Consider the following 20,760-nt stretch of genomic DNA (forward strand, 5'->3'; position numbering starts at 1 on the left):
AATTCCTCTTCTCTGGGCACCAGAAACTTTTCTTTTAATCTTATGCCAAATTTTATATCCATTAGTTATTACACCAGTGTATTCCTTTCACTTAAATCATCTGGATTTACAGAAAATGCTTTTGCTAGGCCGATCAAATTGAGCTCATATTTATTTCTGCCAAATCTTGCCTTACCTGGACCATAACTTGATTTTTTTTCTCTAAACCCAATCTTTGTTTCTTGATGGATTTCAAAGAGCTTTATTTATTGCCTAAGTGGTATTCATAAATAACACTCTTTTCCACTTTTCTACCTTGTTTGCTTCTTGTTTCTCTATCCTCAGCTGTGGATTTGCCTTTCTCACATGGAAATGTAGATATACTTCAGCAGAATGCTCTCCTTATATGCCATCAGACTTATTCAAGGAATCAGAATTCCTTGTGTCTCTGTAATTCCATCTTTTCTCTGAAAAAGATCCTCACCCACTTCTTCATCTGTCACCAAAACATTCTTGTCTTCTGGACAAGTCAAAATTCTTGCTGATGACCATTTTCTCCTTTCTGACCATATCTGGCACAGCACAATAATTTTGCATTTGACATGGTGATGATTTAAAAATGAGCAATTGCATATTTAAAAATTAATTTTTAAAAATCCAATAGGTTTTCCTGTAGACCCCATGTCTTGTTCCATCATGAGAAATACATTTTTTTGCTCTACATCATTTTTAGTAGCTGAAACAAAGATTTGGGCCAATAATTGGGATTCAGACCTTTCCCAACTAAGCAGCAGATAAGTAGTCACACAGATCTCCCTTGTGGTGTTGGGGAGGATTTGAGATTTCTGCAAATCATTCTCTTCTCTGTGAGCCAGCACCATTATCTTCCAGGCTTGGACACCCATCCCTGCCAGCTCCTCTCCTCCTCCACTTCTCTTTAGATTCCCTCTCATTTTCTGCTTAATTTTCCAAAACGCTTCTTAGTTCAGCTTTTATTTCATTGTTGCTCCTCTCTTGTGTTTCTCATGTCTTCCTCTAACCTAGAAACCTTCTCTCTAGGTTCTCCTCCCAGGCTTGAGAGATCATGATCATCTCTTTTGACACTTCAATTTTTTTTGCCTGAGGTTTGACATTTTTTTTACAGCTGCTTCTTTAGTCCATGACAACTCTCCTCTGTGAAGTGTGTAATTTATTGTCTATAAATAGTTGCACTAAGATAGCCACCCAAAACCAGCAGCTTCCAGCAGCTTTTTACATCCAGTTTTCTTCAGCTTCCTCCCTTCTTTTGAGGGTTTTTCTACTGCTGCTTTAACAGAGAAGATGGATTTGTTCTTTGCCTTGAATTCACATCTCAGAGGAGGAAAAAAAGAACATTTTCTCATAGATCTTAAAGATTTTTATCCTGTTTGCAAGCCTGGACCATTTCTAGTCTTGAGCTTTTGCTGGGGTCAGTCCTGCCTTGTAACTGCAGCTAACAGCCAGATCAGAGGCAGGAAGTATAGAAAGTTTCTGATCCAAAATACCTGATCCACTCCCACCCCCCTTCCAAAACACAAAACAAACAAATAAAAGCAACAAAAAAATTCTAATGGGAAAAAAAATAAAGTTTTGGTTTTGATTTATTCAGTGATTTCCTGCAAAGACTCCTGTGTACCTCTCTCTGTGTTCTGCCCTTCACTGAGTATAAAATGTCCTGCCAATTTCCACCAGGCCACTCAGAGCTTCCAGATTTCACATGCCAGCAATTGCAATACTCATTCTTATGCAGGACAATCAATTCAAACAGAAGAATAGAATCCTTGAGTCACCATTTGCCCATCAATAACACAAAGAGTAAATCCACTGAGCCTGGATAAGCACAGTCTCACTTTGCAGGTGTCCTTCTCTTCTAATGTGTGGAAAAAGAGCTGGGACTTGTTGAGCATCTCCACAATCCCCTTTGTGCTCTTTGGGGTCTGCATTAGTGTGAGGATTAAACTTCTAAAAGCACCATCATTAGTTAAAGGGTGTCAAAAGATTGTTCTGTTATTCCCTGCTACACCATGGAAATGTTTTCTGAGACTAACTTAGAGTTACCACCACTCTAAGTTAGTCTCAGAAAACATTTCCATGGTGTAGCAGGGAATAACCTGCCAGTGGAAGTACAAAATAATCCTGCATCCCACTGTTCTGGGCTTCATTTGACTTCGTGTGGACAAATAAACCGGAAAAGTAACATATGGGGAGAGACTAAAAATTGAATATCACATCCCAGTGCTCCATCAGCAAGAGCTAAACAAAACACATCAATAACAGTCAAGGGTTGCAGCCTGGCCCATCTGGTCACCAAGGCCCACATTACCAAGGTTGTATTGAGATGTTTTAATCTCAGTGTTCTCCCTCAGGCACCAAGCGTGATGTGCAAAATCTTAAATCCTGCTAAAAGGTGAGACTTCTCCACCTACAAGCACAGCAGGTCTAGGATGGTTATTTAATTAAGAGCTGCCCTAGTGAAGGGTGTGGAAATGGCAAGGCAATAATCCAATTCCTGAGTGGGGATGCTGGAAAGCCAGTAACAGCACAGGGAACAGGCTCGACACATGTACTTCCTTGTTAAGCTAAATACTAATTGGAATTTTTGTAATTAATTTGAACAAAACACTGCTTTCACTTGTCCAGTACAGTATCTCCTGCCTGATATATATATAACAAAACTTCATGGAGGAAGTCCTCTAAAATTCCTATTTTTTTTTTTTTTCTTTATGGCATTGTTTCCAAACTGTGAAATAAAACTCAATTAATTGTTCTCCCCCTGCTCTCCTCTTTCCACACATCTGCCCTGCTCCCCACTAAGTGCTAATCAGCATTTCACCAGTTGGCTGCTGCAATCACTTCCAAACAACCTTGTGCAGTTCCAGCCAGCACAGCAGGGGGTGGAAAGCAAGAGGAAATCAGGACAGGTTAATAAACCACACAGGCAATTTGCTTAAGCAGGGGAAAGGAAGGGAAAGTAAGAAAGAAAGGGAAAATAACACATTGTAAACCTGATTTCCATGTGAACATCCAGACAGGATCATGGGGTGGTACCACACAGAACAAGCCACAGCTGAAATTATCATTATCGTCCATTCCACAGAGTCAGGAAAGCTTCACATTCCTTCTCAGGTTTGAAATTCTGTCCTAACATGCAAATTACTGATTCTCTGGACGTTTTGCCTCTTCCCCAAACACCACAGAAACCACAGCTAATCTGCAGTGCCCTTCTGCAGGGATTACAGGGATCACAGCACAGCAGAGGTGCCAAAGCTGAGGGAGGTTCAGGACAAACCAACACCCAGAGGAGCTCTGATCCCTCAGCCCATGAGGTGCCCTGAGAGGCTTCTGAAGATGAGCCCCCAAATATTTTGGAAGAGGATATAAACACACCTTACAGAAGTGATTTTCTAGAAATTCATGGAGCTATGGAAAGCTGATGATAAATATCTAAATTAAAGAGAGGGAGATGAACAATTTTTCTCCAGTTTGTGCAGGATCTGGAACAGGTACAGGAACCAATACTCTGACATTAGTACAGACATTCCTTGTGGTTAGCAAGACCTCAAAACCTATCTTATGACAAAGTCAAGTCAAAAAGACCTGAAATAACTGCTTTTCTTTTCAGAACCAATTTTGACTGAATTTCTTCCCTACAATCAGTGTCTGAGACTCCAAACCTTTCCATTTGTGCTTTGTTCAGCACTCAGTTGCAAATTACCACAGTTGACCTAGAATATCTCATTCCATTATTTTAAATACCTCTAAAATTTTTTGTCTCCCCTGACACATGCATAATCTCTCTTTCTGTTTGCAATATATTCCAACCAAATTAATCATATGGATACCTAAATTAGAGCTATGCTGAAAAATAAAAAAAAAACAACATAAAAGATTGTAAAAATTATGACAGCTCCAAGTATTTAAAAGCACTGATCATTTGCAGTTCTCCTATAATTTAAATATTAGTTGAGGACAGGCTTCTCAGGGCCTTTGAAAAACAGCCTGCCAGATGTTCTCACGTTTCTGTCTTTGTGCATCCTCTAAGATCCCTGAGCAGCACTCCAGGAACGGGAACAAATCAGGAGGACAAGATGCCAGGAAAACATTGCAGTACAAACAGAGCCTGGGTTGTCTCCTTGTGCCTGAGGAGCCTCAGCTACCAGAACTCCCACCCTTAATTCCCATTAAAAAAATTCTTAATGAAGGAACTTCTACAGAGAAACTCTGGCTGCCCGAGAGTTCAGTGTCCACAACCAGAGATTCAGGCTGCCTGAGATCCAAAAGTTCAGTGTTCACAAGCAGAAGGGATGGAAGAGGGTGGGAAGAAATCTGGAATCTTGCTACCAATGCGACAGGTGCTGTAAAACTATAAGAGTAATAGATCAATCATTTAATATCAAATTTTGATCCAGTTGTGTTGACTTACCTTGCCAACTAGTCTGGGGAACGGAGGTCTTTGACTTTCAGGAATTAATATTGGAGTTGTCAAAATAGCCCTTTTTTGTCTTGGAATTCCAAGGTTGCCTTCTAGCTTTAAGATTTCCTAAAAGACAAAAAGACCAGTTAGAAAAACTTCCAGATATTCAGTTGTTATTCCCTTTCCCTGCACCTTTAGGCAGAACGACCATGAACCACCAGATTCTAAGTTTAGCATTATACATTTTCCAGCAATTAGTGATAACTTATCAAAGCACATATTTAATCTTCCTGGTTACTGCACTTATTTCAGAGGCAGCAGACAGCCCATATTCATTTTGTACTCATATAAACAAGTTATAAACCTTAGCAGGTGTGTCCATAATCCTAAACTGATAACTGCTTAAATCATAAGCTTTTAGCAAAGGTCGGATTTACCACAAATACTTGCACAAGACCAGTAAAAACCCACACTTCAAATGTCTTTAGAGAATTTTCTCTAAAGATATATAAGATGATATCTCTAAAGATATATAAGATGATATCTCTAAAGATATATATGATGATAGACATCAACTATACTCAGTCAGACTTTCAATCAAACAGAACAGAGTGAATTTTCAAACACAGTCTGCAGGTAATGAAATCTCAATAACACCAAAAGCTTGTAACTTCAAATTAGACACCAAAGCCCAGGTGTAACTCAATATATGAGCTGGTACATTGTTGGTGTTGGGGTTTGGTTTCTCTCACAGAAAGCTTCATGCTATGCTCTCAGAAACAAAAATAAAAGTGTTTTAAATACAAGATTTATTTTTCTGGTGTGTTATCTGGAGCATTTCTTTCTTTCTGAACTTCAGGCAGTTCAGCACTTCATGAGTGAACTACAGTGAACTCTCCACAGTGGCCTCTGGCCCCTGGAAAACTCTGCCCACCACACCTTTGCTTTCTCTTCCCTTCTGCTCTCTGATCTGCCCAGGGCTCTCCCTGCAGGAGCTGCAGCTTCCCAGAGACCACTCTCCTTCCTCTGCCTCCTCCTGCAGTCTCTGCAACTCTCTTCACTCCCTTCACCAAGCACAGTTACCACCAAGGTCAAAAGGAGCCTTTCCCCATCTCCCAAAGCTCTCCCTTCATCCAAGACCTTTCATAGAAGAGAAAAAAAATACAAAAAAACCCCACAAACAAACACCCACAAACAGATGGAACAAAACAAACCAACCAAAAATCTAACAACAAAAAAATCCAGATTTGTAGTGCATTAGGAACTGTGGAACTGAAAAATATTTCAGCCACTATTTCTTGTTCAGGTTGTCCTGACAGTTTTGTAAAAAAATCACTGGTTGAATTAAATGTCTCATTCCAATACGGCAGTTATATCCTACAAGATAACACTTTGCTCTCTTCATTGCAGGAACTCCAAACCCCGAAGTTTTCAGTCAGTTCTGGAATCCAGGTTGTTGTTTTAATACCTGATTATTCTTCACTGCACAATGAAAGCTCCAGCCCAAGGCTGCATTTTTATAAAACTTCAAAGCTGAATGAATTTTCTTGGTGGCACAATCTGGATCCATCAGCCAAGGTCTCCACAGGCTGCTCCTGCCTCCCTCTGTGGCAATGCCTCCTGTCTAACAAGCCTCTCATCACAAAACCCTGCTCTACCTCCACTGGCTTTAGCATCATTTCTCAAATTTGACAACAAACAGGAGCAAGGGAAACTCAAGTTCTCACCCGTTTTCTTTAGCCATGATAAAGTTAAAGAGCAGTGGGAGCCTTGCAGAGAATCCCTTCTCACAATGTTGCCAATTTTCATAACTTTTTGAGGCTGCCCCTGGGTGAGTTCCCAGCTCTCCCCAAGGCTTTGCCATTTCTCTCTAATCTCTCAGTCTGAAGGCCACTCGGGTCCCTGGTTTTGTCTTTCAAGTCCTCTCCCCAGGGAGTTTTCCTTAATAAAAATTCATGAGAAAGTTCAAGATAAAAACAGTTGAAGTGTCAAATGAAAAAAAAAAAAAAAAAAAAAAAAAAAAAAAAAAAAAAAAAAAAAAAAAAAAAAAGCTGAATCCTGGCCAAAGGACAATTGCACAGAGCAGTAAAGCTTTCAAAATCACTTACACTGTAAACACAGATGGGCTGACACATGCCTGGATGATCCTGAGGAGCAGCAGTGACTCCCAGGATGTCCCACAAGGAAACCCCAGTCAATTAGCTCATCACTTTTCCATGACAGGCCATCCTTACACTTTCCCAAAGGTTCTCAAATGGAAGTACTTCTCTGACACAAAGATGAGCAAATCTGGATGTTTTGGTCATTTGCAAAGAGCTGGGAGTTGTGCCCTACATCTCCCCGAGCTGAAGGAAAACCAGGACAGTAGGAGCAGGTCTGAAAGCGCTCCCTTGATCCAAGACCTTTTTTAGAAGAGAAAAAAAAGCAACAAAAAACCCCACCCACAAAAAAACCAAACCAAACCAAAACAACTAAAAACCTAGCAACAACAAAAAAGGCCAGATTTGTAGTGCATTGGGAGCTGTGGAACTGAAAAATATTTCAATCACTACTTCTAGTTCAGGTTGTCCTGACAGTTTTGTAAAAAAATCACTGGCTGAATTAAATGTCTCATTCCAATAAGGCAGTTATAGTCTACAAGATAACACTTTGCTCTCTTCATTCAGAAACTCCAAATCCCTTTCAGACCTGCTCCTACTGTCCTGGTTTTCCTTCAGCTCAGGGAGATGTAGGGCAGAACTCCTAAGTCTTTGCAAACAAAACAGGACATCCAGATTTGCTCATCTTTGTGTCATGGAAAGGCTTTGGTTCAAAGGGACCTTTACAGACCATCTGGTCCCACCTGCAATAAACAGGGACATCTTCCAGCAGATCACTTTTCTCAGAGTCCCATCCAACGTGACCTTGAATGTGTCATATTTCCTTCTGTGCTACTTTGAAATGGAAAAGCAATTTCCAGATTGTTCAACATCCAGGTCTCACGATTTTGCTAGCCACAGACCCATGAGCAGTTAACTCATCACTTTCCCATGACAGGCTATCCTTACACTTTCCCAAAGGTTCTCAAATGGAAGAAAAACCTGAATAATCATTAATATAAAGAAGTGAAGTTCTAAAGGAAAGCAGTAGGTAAGACTTAAGGCCTTTAAGTCCAGATTTCTAAGCAGAGCTTCAGAACAACAACAAAAAGAATTATTGTCTTTAGTGTCTAACACAATTGTTCTGTTTCCTGGAGAAGGAAGTTCTGCAGATTAGGCACAGAAATGTAAGTACTTCTCTGAATGTTTTTCATATTCTTCAAATCTCAATGTTTTTCTAAATAGTGATTTCTTCATGAGGATTTTTTCTTATCATCTCCTGGTGTCTAACAGCAATGACTGATTAAATGAGTGGCCAAAAGCACCACTAGGGAGTGCAGGTAAGCAGAGGAGAGGGAAAGGTCAAGAGTACTTCACCAACACACTGAATAATTCACTGCTGTTTGTGGTTCTTGTGATTTCCACATTTGCAAGGAACTAAGAAAAGGGAAAAACATTTTGCTTAGTGCCAAGGAGCTGCAGGTTTGATCCTCAGTCAGTGTAAAAGCAGAAGCCAAGGAATGTGACATTACAGGTGCACTTAACCTGACTCAGCAGCTAAAACACTGATAACTCTCATTCATGGATGGATGTATTGTATATAAAATAATTTTTACCAGATTCACCAATTTAATTTCTTGGAGAAGCAACTTACAAGGGATGTAAAATTAATCCAGACAGACTTGGCAATTTTGCTTCAAACTTCCTTAAGATATCAGGCTGGCATTGTCACAGGAGTGGTCTTTTGGAGCTTGCCATGTGTGAGCCCCACACAGGAGTTCTCCATCATCTTTGCTGGAGCCAGCTGATCAAAACCACAGTGACTACAACAACTCCAAATGAGTATTTTTGTGCCAGGACAGGCTGGAATGGTCTGTTCCAGGTGGGTGTGTCCAACCAGCACTAAAAGAGATGCTGGTTGTGGCCACATTTGCTTCTCCCACAGGTTCTGCCTCGTATGAAATACAGGAACATAAAAGTGTCTGTTCAGACACCCATCCACAGACAAAATTTTAAAAATTTATATCATGAATACATGCCTACTAAAAAGAAAGTGCACCAATACAAAAAAAAAAAAATCAATCTTTTTTGATTGTTTTTTGGTGGTGTTTTTTAAACAACAGTGATAGGAGAGAAATCCTACCAGGTTTGTTATTTTTATTGCTTCACTATAATTTCATATCTGTGATCATTGTATTTCACATGGTCAGTGAAATATACTTCTCATGGTCAATGGATTATGATCAAAATCCAACTATTATTTCAGTGCCACCATTTCATAACCAACTTTTACGCCCTCTTTTTGACTTCCCTAATTTCCCCTTCCAGACATGGAATCAGCTCAGCCGTAGCTTAGCTGACTCACTGGCAATGAAGTTTGATTTCCTGCTCCCAATAAAAAAGCACCAAACACCATTTCCTCACTTTTCCAGCATTTTGGTTAAACTTGCACTGAGAGATGCCAGTCAGCCCAAATACAGCACCATGCAACTTGCAATTTCTGTACAACCTTCAAGAACTCTCCTCTTTGTTTTGTTTTTCTTTCTTTTTCCCAGGCCTTCTTGCAGTTCTTGAATATTTGAATGAATGTCCTGGTCACTCTCCAGCAGCACAAACCATTACTCTTGGCAAAGAAAATTTCATTAGAACTTGTCATGGGAATAAGGTGGCTGAATTCTGGTATCCATTTGTCACAATAAGGGTTGGAAACACCACTGGAGTGACAATCTGTAATCCACTGTGGTGACCAGAAAAGTGCTTCAGTTTCTTGTCATTTAGTTGGTCTTTTACAGTAAGGTTGAGGGTATAAAATGAGGTCAGCCCTAAACACAAAAAAATGAAATTAATTGGATGCTTGTTGTAAGCAAAGTTCATCTGAAATAGGGAACAGGATGTGGTAATTTGAGGTATATTGGTCTTCCTACAAAATAATGTCACAAAAATGCTGAAAAACTAGAACTCTTTGCAGGTGAAGTTATGAAATAATTTTTACATAATTCTCAGTTGGAATCACGCTGTAATACTTAATTCCTTTATGTATGTCATTTCTATCATCAGACTATTGTTATCATCAGCTGTATTGAAGGTAATTATTTTTAAAATATATGTCTAAACCAGAAAAATATTTTCTCATATTGGTAGCAATATAAAAAAATCTAAGAAATGTGCTGGAACTTTACTCTAAGGCAATGAACAACTGTTTAATCAAATAATGAACTCAAGGAATAAATTTAAGGAATGTAAAGGTCAATGGCATTCACACAAACATCTGCTCAAAAGTAGTCTGTCCTCAGTGCCCATAAATGTCACCCTAAAAACCACTTTGTGCACTTGGGAAGAACAAACCCAGCTAAATGCAGCTGTCTAAGGGGAATTGGGTATTTCAGAGAAGGAAAAAAACCTTTCCAAGCTGGTGATGCATGGTCAGATACAACATCTGGGTAATGGAAAGTGCTGATGAAACTTGATTTAATTACTCTGGGTGTTCCTACTCCTGTAATTGTTCCATAGGTGGAGAGGCAGAGCCTCACACTGCCCAATTTCTGATATATCCATTAATTGCAGGGACACTTGGTGATCTCAGCCCCAGCTTTGCCTCTGGGCCCTCCATCTGCCTGGGCCAGAGGTATTTTTACAGGATGGAGGTTCCTGTTATCTTTAGAGGAATCAAGAGCAGAGGTGAATAAAATTATTCCTATTAAAACCATTTGGCCACATGTAAATCAGAACCATTTTAATGCTAATATAGTCTATATCTTATTTGATATATAAGTGACTCTGGTGGAGACACATCTGCATTTTTACTTTGTGAAATAGCTTCTTCAGTATCTTTCATGATGGAAAAGTCCTGCTTCTATTAAAATATCATTTTATTTATCTACACACCTGCCTTATTCTGTGACAGGGAAAAGTTTTTCTAAGTTGAAAACAAACCAAGTACCACTAACTTTGCTTTAGCCATGGGAGTTACCTGTACTGGGAATAATACACTCTTCACTTAAATTAACATTTCAGGCTCTTTTTTTTTTGGTCATCATTTAGAGAATGCTATTCTCATTTTGAAGCATATATGAATCACCCCCTCTTACTGGAAATCTCATATTAGTTCAGCACTGCTCATTAAATATAATGAGGTGTCCCTTATACACAAACAACCAAATATGCTCTGACTGCCTCATCTGTCAAACACAACTGAAATACAGGTGGAGGAGAAAGACAATGGCTGACCTTATGCCTCTGTTTTGACCAGGACAGATCAGCAACACATCACTTATCATAGGTAAAAATACCCTTTTCTCCATCCCTGCTGAGTTTACACTTGTAGCAAAGCAAACAAAACCAGGCTGCTTTTACAGCAAGCCAGGAGAAATGAAAAATTCCTAAAGATGTCCCAAAACCTTCAGCACCTCAAATAAATGTAACTGAAATAAGGAAAGCCTTTTTTGACGCCTTTGCCTAGGCATTAAAGCCTTACAAAAAGTGTCCTGTAATAAAAAATTAGAAATAGAGGGCTTTGGTTTGGTTTTTCTTTCATTTAATGAAATCATCTGCTTTTTGGGTGAGATACCAAAATGCTACAGAAAATAGAAACACAGTGGAGATCTGAAGCAAATAAAAATCTTTCAAAAATCTGATTCTTTTGAGAGTTTACCAAAGCCACATGGAAAATACATCTCACAGCACAGAACAAGGCCTTGACTTCTTACTCTCAATATTCCTGCCCTCAATATTCCACTGAGTGGACTCATTTCCCTGCTCATATTGGAAGAGCTCAAAATTCAAGTGTCCTTTTAACACTCAAAAAGGAGAAAGAACACACAGGACACAAATCTCAGTTCTAGGGCATGGCAAATGGGTTAAAGAAGAATTTTTGGTGGGGCAATAACCTACATGAAGCCACAAAATCTGCAGATCAGTAGCACACAAATGACAACCTCAAATGTGGAATAACACAAGCAATATTGAACAAGCAGTTTCTTATTTCCCTCCTGGGATATAAGGACAGTTTCTAATAAATAAAGTTTATTTCTTATGTAAAATAAATATTGTTCACAGCAGAAGTTGTTCTACCTCGGAAAACTGCTTTTCTGTGTCTTGCTGCAGGGCAGCCAGCTGTGTGTGCAGAAAACACATTTTATTCCTTTATTCTGGGCTTAAGTGCTCTGGAATTCACTGCATTATAACAGCGCTGCACAAAAGCAATTCCATGATACCCTGCAGCAAAAATGGTGAGTGTTAAAGCCCTGTGTGTGCTGCTCAGTGACAGGGCAGCTGCAGTCCCAGGCCCCTGTCTGAATGGACACACAAACCACGTTTCTTCCCCTGCACATTTTGGTCGCTTTGACCTGTGCAGGTGCATCAGTTGGGCACCTCCAGGTGAACCCTGCTCTTTGCACAGCAATAATTGTCACTGTAGGACACCAAAGAAAGGCTCCAAGTATCTCAGAAAGCAAAGAGCAGAGAAAAAAGGCATTTATTGTCTAATTCTTACTACCTTTTATAAGGTGTTCCCATACAGACTGAACATGGTGAATAGGAACATCACCTCTCTGATCCCATTGGTTATACCAGAGAAACAACAAACATCACCTGGAGAAAGGTTGTTCTGAAAAAGGAGAGTTGTTTGCCAAGATTGTTTTGAGAAGAAGCTTTCTTGAGAAATTTTTCCTTGGGAAAAAGTTAGCAGACTAAAAATCTTTCAGACTCAGAAATATCAGGCCCACAAATAACCCCATAGAGGAGACACAGTTATGGACAAATTTCCATTTACTTTATGCTGAAAAACAAAAAAACCACCATGTTTGTTAAGTCAGAGAAGTCTGTTTCTAGTTGGAGCAATCAAGGTGAGTTTAACTGGGAGGGACTTTCAATAATTTCCATTAGAAGTGGTACTCTCTTGTAAGAATAAAGTGAAAAATAAGTTTATTTTTTTATATATATAGTCTATATTTAGTATAGTATTCATTAGTATAGTTATATATAACTATAATATATATAATATATTATATATATTATATATAGTATAGTTATATATATAACTATAATATATATTATATATATTATAGTTATATATATAACTATACTATATATATAGTTATATATAACTATATATATAGTATTATATATACTTTAATATATATAACTATATATAGTATTATATATAGTTTAATATATATAACTATATATAGCTATATATAGTATTGTATATACTATTAGTATAGTATATTTAGTATAGTATTTATTAGTATAACTAATAAATAATTTGCAAGTGTTTATATAAAGTTATTTTTTTAAAAAAGGGTTTTTTTACATAGCAATTTATTTTAAAAGTAAAAAATAAGTATATTTATAATAATAATAAAACAATTATTTCATAAAAATTAGTAAAAATATGTAAATAATTTAAGAATAAGTAGATTTAATAAATAAGTAAAATATTTTTATTCAGTAATAAAATAATTAATAAAAACTTATTAACTAATTAAAAGTTACCTTTAAAGTTTATAACAACTGGATGAAAAATAACATACAACCATAATAATATTGTATCACTCTATATATCATGTCCACCCTAACAACACACTCTTGCATGTACAATATTACAGCCATGTGCCTCCCTCCTTTCCTGCTCTACCAACTCCTGGGAAAATATAATTTTGCCCCAGACTGCAGAGCAGGGCTGCATTAAGTTTAGATGACAATAAAATCTGGGCTATTCTATCAGCCCTCACTATGCATGCAGGGTGCTCTGCAGAGATTCCCATCCAGGAGCTGCCAGGCTGACAAATGAAGCCGTGGGCTGTGATGAAGACAAAATGCCCACTTAGATCCAGGCTGCAGCAAAGCCCCTCAGTCACCAGGCTGCATTTCAGACTTGGTGGAGAGAAGAAATGTTAGTGCATTAATCCACTTCACTGCTCGGGCCAGCTACACTCGGGACAAATTAATTAATGGACATTAAGTGAGTCCAGAAAGCTGAAATCACAGTGTATTCATCCACTTCACAATTCGGGCTGTAGTTTTACTCTTCAGCACAAATTAACAGGCAGTAACTGCCCGACAGCAGCAGCAGCCTCACTCTGTCGTGTGGCACAATAAAGAGACAGTGCTGGAGTCCCTTGTGAGCAGCTTTTCATTATCACCTGAGTGCTGCTGGGCTTTGCGGCGCTTTGGCTGCGTTTTTCAAAGGTGAGAACACAAGACCTAAACATGCCCCGTGTTATTTGTTCCCACCACAGTGACCCAATTAAATTCACAGGACAATGCCTCAGTTCTAAACCTTTCATTAGTCTGGACAGTCTCAAAGACCCACAGAGTTACTAAAGAAGAGACACCCAGTTGAAGTTCTGACTTAGATGAAAGGTGGCTAAAACTTCACGTGCAATAAACCAAGTTTTTAAAAGTATTAATTCCAAGACACATTAAAAAAAAAAAAAAACAAAAAAAACCCAAAAAAACCCCCAGTCATTCACTCAAATTTGACTTCTAGATTTAATTTATGCAGAATTTATAAAATATGTTGGCTAGAAATTGCAACATTGTTTGGATTTTGCTGTATCTGTTTCAGGATGGGAAATCAAAGCACAACTTTTTTTGCAGAAGATTCCCCAAAAAAATGCAAGATGGAGACTCAGACACAAGCTTGGACATCTTTGTGGATTCTCACATTTCTCCTTAATCACATGCTGGCAATTAAGTCTGCTTCAGGAAATTCAAAGAGTGTACCTGTCAGGAATCAGAGGCAAATTAATTGCTGTACTGGAACAGATCAATGATTCATGAGCTGTAACATCAACCTGCTAACAATATTAATTGCCACATACTTCAGGGAGAAGAGCCCAAAATGGCAGGAGTCAGTAGCTTACAATGGTTTGAAGATGTTTTTTCTGGATTATAACTGCTGAAACTAAAGCCAAGTACACTTTACACTGCACAAAATGTGACATGAGAGCTCCCAACTGTAAATCAGCCCAATTCACATGTTTGAATCTGAGCATCTCACCCTAACAACCTGCAGCCAGAGGAGCACAGAAATATTTATATTCCTTAGTTCACACCTGCTGACCTTTAACTGAGCATCTCGGTGGTATGAGAACAGTCCCCACCTACACAAACACCAAGTAAACAGGTTTGATTAAAGTTTCCTGGCCAAGAGAAGACAGATCCAGCCTTTCTCCCTGCATGTCATTTGCCTGGCAAACTCCAATGCTGCTTGTTTTTTGTGGCATTGGCCGTGGGCTTCCCACTCTGTGCTCCTGAGCAGTGGGAAGCAGAATCCAAGATTATTAAAAGGAAATGATGCTCTCAAAGCTGTCAGAGCAGGGCTGGAGCTCTCCAGTGCTCCTTGTTAACTCCAATGCAGTGACTGAGCAGGGACAGGCAGCCCAGCAGCCACAGGGGACAGAGGAGACACAGGTTCTCTATTGTTCTAATAATTGCTCCCACAGGCCTTCCAGTGAATGCTGTTATTTTAGCACTCCACAGATCTGAAAACCCTGCTCAGGTCTCGATTTCTAATCCAGTGTGTTCCTGGGGAAGAAATGATACATTCAAATGCATTCAAAAGCCTGGGCTCTGACCAAAAAGAGATTATCCACCCCTTTATTTTACCTTTTTGCTCATATTTCAAAATTGTTCAGTTCTGTCAGATAAGTTCTATTTTTATCTATATGCATTTTCTTGCTCCCAAAGTAACTGAAGTCATTAAAGCCAGACCTGTGATTGCTGCTGCCTCCACTGACACACCGGAATTTAAACAGGACAATTCCAGAACTGAAAACCTGGGTTCTCACAGCTTGAGCTACAGCAGCAATATTTCTCTACCCCTCATAATTATCCATCATGCAGGCAGCCGCAGAAGAACCTCGAGTGGAGTGTATTTAAATGTCTTTAGGAATTTGTAAGATGGATTCTTCAGTGCTCATTGCACATGCCAAGTAAAAACGTCCTCCCTCCAGTTGTGACAAAGGCCTGTGTGTGTGTCAGAACAGGCTCAGCATGCTGCCACTGCCACTAGAAAATACAGAATTTCCAAGGAATGTAAGAAAATTAATTAAACTCTGTATTATTCAACTTTCTCCACACCATTCCCTTTGCTATCCCAGCCCCAAAACCAAACCTGAGGGTCTGGCTGCTCTTGCTTGACCGTGGCACAGAGCAGGGAAGTGCAATGTGAGTTCCTTAGCCCAAAATAGCTTTATTTTGCTGGAGCTCTCTAATGGAGACAAGTTAATAAATTGCAGCATTCCTAATTTGATACGTTTTTGGTCCTGTTTCAGTTTACAAACTGTCCATTAGCAGACCCTGAAATCTGTGAACAAATACATTATCTACCATTATACGCAAGTTTTTCAGATGAGTAATTTTTGATCTCCAGATTGCTCAAGCAGTTGCTTGGAAACATTTGTCTGTATTAGTTACACAAGTCATGTGGCATTATTTGTCCTCTCAGATTGGATGGCTTCTGTGAGTAAGCAACAGAGCATGAAATGCAAATTTCATGATATAAAATTCAGAACTTGCTTTTGGCAAGGATTTGATTTATTACATTTAGAGCACGAGATGAAAACAAAAAGGTTATCTCTGTGATCTGAATGACTTGATGGGAAGTGATGCCCGTGCCACTTGGAGGAGTTATGGCATAAATTACAAAACCTAAAATAAAATTTTAAAAAGATGGAATGAGGTTTGGAATAGTCTTGCTGTGGAGAACGAGCCCATGCAATGGAAATACTTCTGTTGATTAGTACTTTCCAGGGAATAGTATTTTTCTAGATTAAAACATAGGTGGGTAGGTCAGAAAATTCATGGGAGCTCAAGTAAACTATTATTTTTCTCATTTTAGAGTTTTGAGCAAGCAAAGAAATAGAGGCAATAGAGCAAGTGTTCATATTGATGGTAACAGCCTGGTATCATTCAATAAGGCTGAAAAAAGTATTCATTAGTATTTCAGTGTACATTATCTAAAATACAACAGAGCCATTTTTCAGCTGATTCTATCAGTGTGAGGGAATTGGAAACTCACACATTTTCGCTTTTAACTTTGTAAAAGAACCACTTGTATTTGCCTAAGTGTTTCTGCATGGATGGTAATGATTTTTTTCCTCTCTATTGGATGCAACAATTTACAAAAGTGAAATCATTGGTTCGAAACTAAATATAGAATTTTACCAGCAGAGACTGGTCCTTTCAGTTGAAGAGAACCAAATATGGTCAAACAATGTTACTGAGCACACCCAGCCTGTGATCCAGGCTACTTCTACCAACTATAAATCCCACATTCAAAATATAGCCACAGTCCAGAAGACTGAACCTAACAAAACCTGAAGGAGGAAAAAGTGCTGAAACAGTGAAAAAGTTCAAAAATAACAGGGTGTTTTCTTCCCCAATAAAAATTTAAACCCAAGAGTGCAAGGGCAGTAAAAAATCATTTGCAAAGAAGAAAAAATATCTCTGAGGTGTTTTGGTTTTTTTTTTCTGAATTCTAGCAAATATAAAAGTGTTGGGTCTGATTTTTAGTGATAGCTGACAGAAACATATCCCAGTGCTAATTAGGTAAAGTCTCTGACTAACTTCCCTGGTACTCCCAGGCTTTCCCTGGTACTTTTCAGGCTGGCATCTTTGCCAGGAACAAATGCGTGCCTGGCAGCTGCAGCCTGACTTCAGAGCAAAATATTTGTGCCACCCGTGATTTAAAGCAGGCTTAGTTTTGAGTGGACTGTGAGTAACCCATGATTAAGGTCAAAGCCCTCTGCTGGCAGAGACAGCCCTGAGTGGGTGTGAAATATGGGTGTGCAGTCCTGGGTTAGTGTTTAATGCTCTGTCTCATAAATCCCAGCAGAGGAACCAGCCAGGAGTGCTGTCACACCCTGGGCACCTCTCAGAGAGCACTCAGATGCCAAGGGGTTATTAATGAACTATTCAAACATTAAATATAAACTTGTTTAGAAAACAAAAGCATCAATTTATATTTTAACAAAACCGAGTGCTTCAATAATCCCAAATTTCTCCACTGTGTGCTGTGTTTGTATAAGAAGTCACACATTTCTTAAATGCCAAAGAATTACTTTTTTGTCTCCATCCTTTCTCCGAGGCACATCTCAGTCAGCTCATGCTCATCCATTTTCAAAAGCATGTTGTTCCCTTCATAACTGCATACAGAAACTTGCTTGAAGGAGTATGAGCTCTTATAAATCAGCACCCTTTGCCTGTGCATTAAATCAGGCATAAAAAAAATAAAAATAGAAGAACCAGCATCCTGGGCTAAGATTAAAAGCTGGATTCATATTAAAGAATGGTGCCTTTTTACCATTGAAAGCAAAGCTGTAGATTATTCTGTGCTGATTAAGTGCTACAGTGGGCAAAGGACTTACTCATAATGAACACTGCTGTAAAACAATTTATCTACAAGAAAGGAAACAAGTTTGCATAATCCATTTATGGTTGATTCAGCTTTAGAGGAATTTGTTATATAAATATATCTCACCCTGGGGAACTGTTTTGCCAAAATAACTAATGGAAGTGTTTGAGCAACTTAACACTGATAATTAATAGGATTTTTCAGCATCACAATGGAAAATGACACCTTCCCATGTACGTTAACCAATGAGAGACAAAAGCTTGGCAAACTCCAAGAGCCAAACATGTCAGAAAGTAGAAAATGAATTAATGAATTAACTTAGCAGACGCAAAATTGCTAAGCTGGTGACATGTTTTAACCGAGCCTCAAAAGGTGTTCAATACTTCCTTAAAAAACATTCCAAAGCTCAGTAATTACCAGTTTTTAAAACTAATTAATAGTTCAATTGTTCAAGTGCCACCACTAATACTCTGCTCTCATGCTGGAATGTTTGAGTAAACATTATCAAATCCCATTATTTTGTTATCCACTTTGCTGGCAATCTCCAGTAATGTTTTAAGTTTAGGTGTCAATATTTAATCACCAAGAGGGATCAGAAGCTCATCAATAATGCCTTGCCAACTGCAGTTCCCTGGAGACTTAAAACTTACAGTGAACCTCACCTGCTTTTGTGGTCACATAATTATTTTTATTATGCTTTGTGGCAATGTTGGCTGCCAAAAAAGGTTGTCCTAAAATCCCAGTGTGACAAAAATCAATTTTCAGATGCAAATGAGGGTGCCATAGGTGACATTTTTCATACCCAATAAATTGCCTGTCTGTGGCTTTGAACTAATGGACACATAAACAAGAGAGATTGGTGCCAAGGTATTGCATTATAATCTTAGTGAAGTTTTATGAGACTCATGCTACAGGCTGCAAAGGGAAAATAAAGCAGAGGGAGGGGGCATGAACAATTTGAGGAAACCTGTAAGAATAGACACAATATTATTTTTTATGCAGTATTTTCTTTTCTTTTTTTTTTCCCTGAGCTCTGATTTTCCATCCATCTACTTCTACCCTCCTCTCCTCCCTCCTTCTTTTAGTTTTAATTTTAGGGCTCTTCATGACTCCTTCTGTCTGTCACAACTTTTATCTCATTATGATCCTACACTTCTCTTCTGCTCCATCCCTTACCTGTCTTCCCAATTTCTCTCCTAGAAAATTTATGCAAACAAAATTTCTCCCTGTCATTCATTTTTAATTCTGACAGCTCTGTGTCCATCTCCACCTCCTTGAGGTGATATTTAAACTTTCTCAAAAAAAAAAAAAAAAAAAAAAAAAAAACCAAGAAATACACTGAAACTCTCATTGCCTTTAGAAACAACAAAGACTCTGAGTGAACTCTCTGCTCATGTCAGGCATGGCCACACTTCAGAGAGGAAATCTGCATTTGCACCAAACAAATAGCTGGGATTTCACAGGCCTGTCTGAAGCTTATCCTGAATAATCCCAAAATTCTTGAGCCTGAAAATTTAGGTTGGAAGTCCTGTGAGATATTTACCCTTGCAATACAAACGGAAACAAGATAAAACCAATATTTTTATGCTGTGTTGATAGTATTGTTTCCAACTGTAGCTGAAATGAAAGATATGATTGCGTTATAGCTTTTCAAGCCTCTTCAAAAGATTTAAGTAAAGTTCAAATCTTAAGCTGTTGAAACTTTAATCTCGGAATAAAGAACAATCTTTTTGTTATTTCACATTTCTCTCCTGTTAGGAAAACATGAATGATACTGAAATGACAAAGAAATGAATCCTTCATCAGACTTATCCCTATGCAAGAGCTGAATAATAATTTTGGGGAGAGATCTGAAACATCCCCATTTCAACCTCTCATCCTCCCATCTTTAATAAACAATGTTATTGCTGCTGATTCTCTTTAGTTGTGTTTTGAGCTCTTTTTTGGGGCAGAAGAGAGGAAAATATACTTTTCCTGCTGCACATCTCTTTCCCTCCTGCTGCAAAATCAGAGCTCTGTGAAGCCAAGAAACCACTGCTCCTTGTCTTTGCCCATCAGCATCATGTTCAGAGCTGGAGAAGTGTTGGGACCAAGCTCCCAGGCATAGGAGGAGATTGTTGGGGTGTCCTGGAGCAGCACTGATGATCCCAGGGTGTCCCTTCCAATTTAGGGCATTCTGTGACCATCAGGCAGAACTGATGTTTCAAACTGTGAAGGCACAGCTCTGTAAATCCAGTTTTAAACTTGTGTTTATGCCACTGCTCCGGCTGCCCAAATACCATCAGTGTATTCCCCAGAGACAGGAGTTTATTCCCATTGCCAGAGCAACCCTGGGCCAGGCGTGGAGCTGGAATCCAGGGCAGAACACCAGGGCGTCCCCACCCTGCCCTTCTGACAGGGAACCCACAGTGGGGAGGGAGGAACACCCTGTTCCCTGCCTTTTATGGTCACCACAGACATTTGCTGCCCCAGCCAGTGAATATCCAGGGCTTCTCTCTCTCTTCCATCACTCCATTTCTGCACGGCTTGTTAGTCATGCAAACACTTAGAGAGGCTTTAATTCCAAAAGTCCACAAGTGGCTTCAATGGCCAAATTCCCTGGTCAGATTAATTATCTCTGTCACTGCTGGCAGTGCAGGAAGTGTCTGATAGAAAATTCCCGGGTGGTGGAGAATTACCTTCCAGTAAATTCACACCACAGAGCAGCACTACGGGCTGCTCCTCCTCCAAAGCACCAAAGGTACTTTAGAGTTGTTCCCATTACAGGTTGTATTCAATGTAAAACTCAATTTTACAGTTTTACAGTATTTCTGGAAGCAGCTTCAAGTTGTATGGACAAAAGAAATCTACCCTTAAGGCTACAACATAGGATTTTATATCTGAAGGAGATTTGACCACCTCACATCTCCCAG

General features: G+C 39.0%; 1 protein-coding gene across 6 annotated transcripts in view; it reads right to left on the reverse strand.

The window, feature by feature from the left end:
* Positions 1-20,760, reverse strand: part of CDH13 (cadherin 13) — a gene marked incomplete at its 3' end in the record, with an annotated part of 461,247 nt that overhangs the window by 262,118 nt on the left and 178,369 nt on the right. For all 6 annotated transcript variants that reach the window (XM_083870235.1, XM_083870236.1, XM_083870237.1 and 3 more), the window contains one exon: positions 4,421-4,537. In XM_083870235.1, coding sequence (XP_083726361.1) covers positions 4,421-4,537 — 117 coding nt within the window. The remainder of the gene's footprint in view (positions 1-4,420; positions 4,538-20,760) is intronic.

The sequence above is a fragment of the Zosterops lateralis genome (genome assembly GCF_965231275.1).
Source record: "Zosterops lateralis genome assembly, chromosome: 12".
Lineage (NCBI taxonomy): Eukaryota > Metazoa > Chordata > Aves > Passeriformes > Zosteropidae > Zosterops > Zosterops lateralis.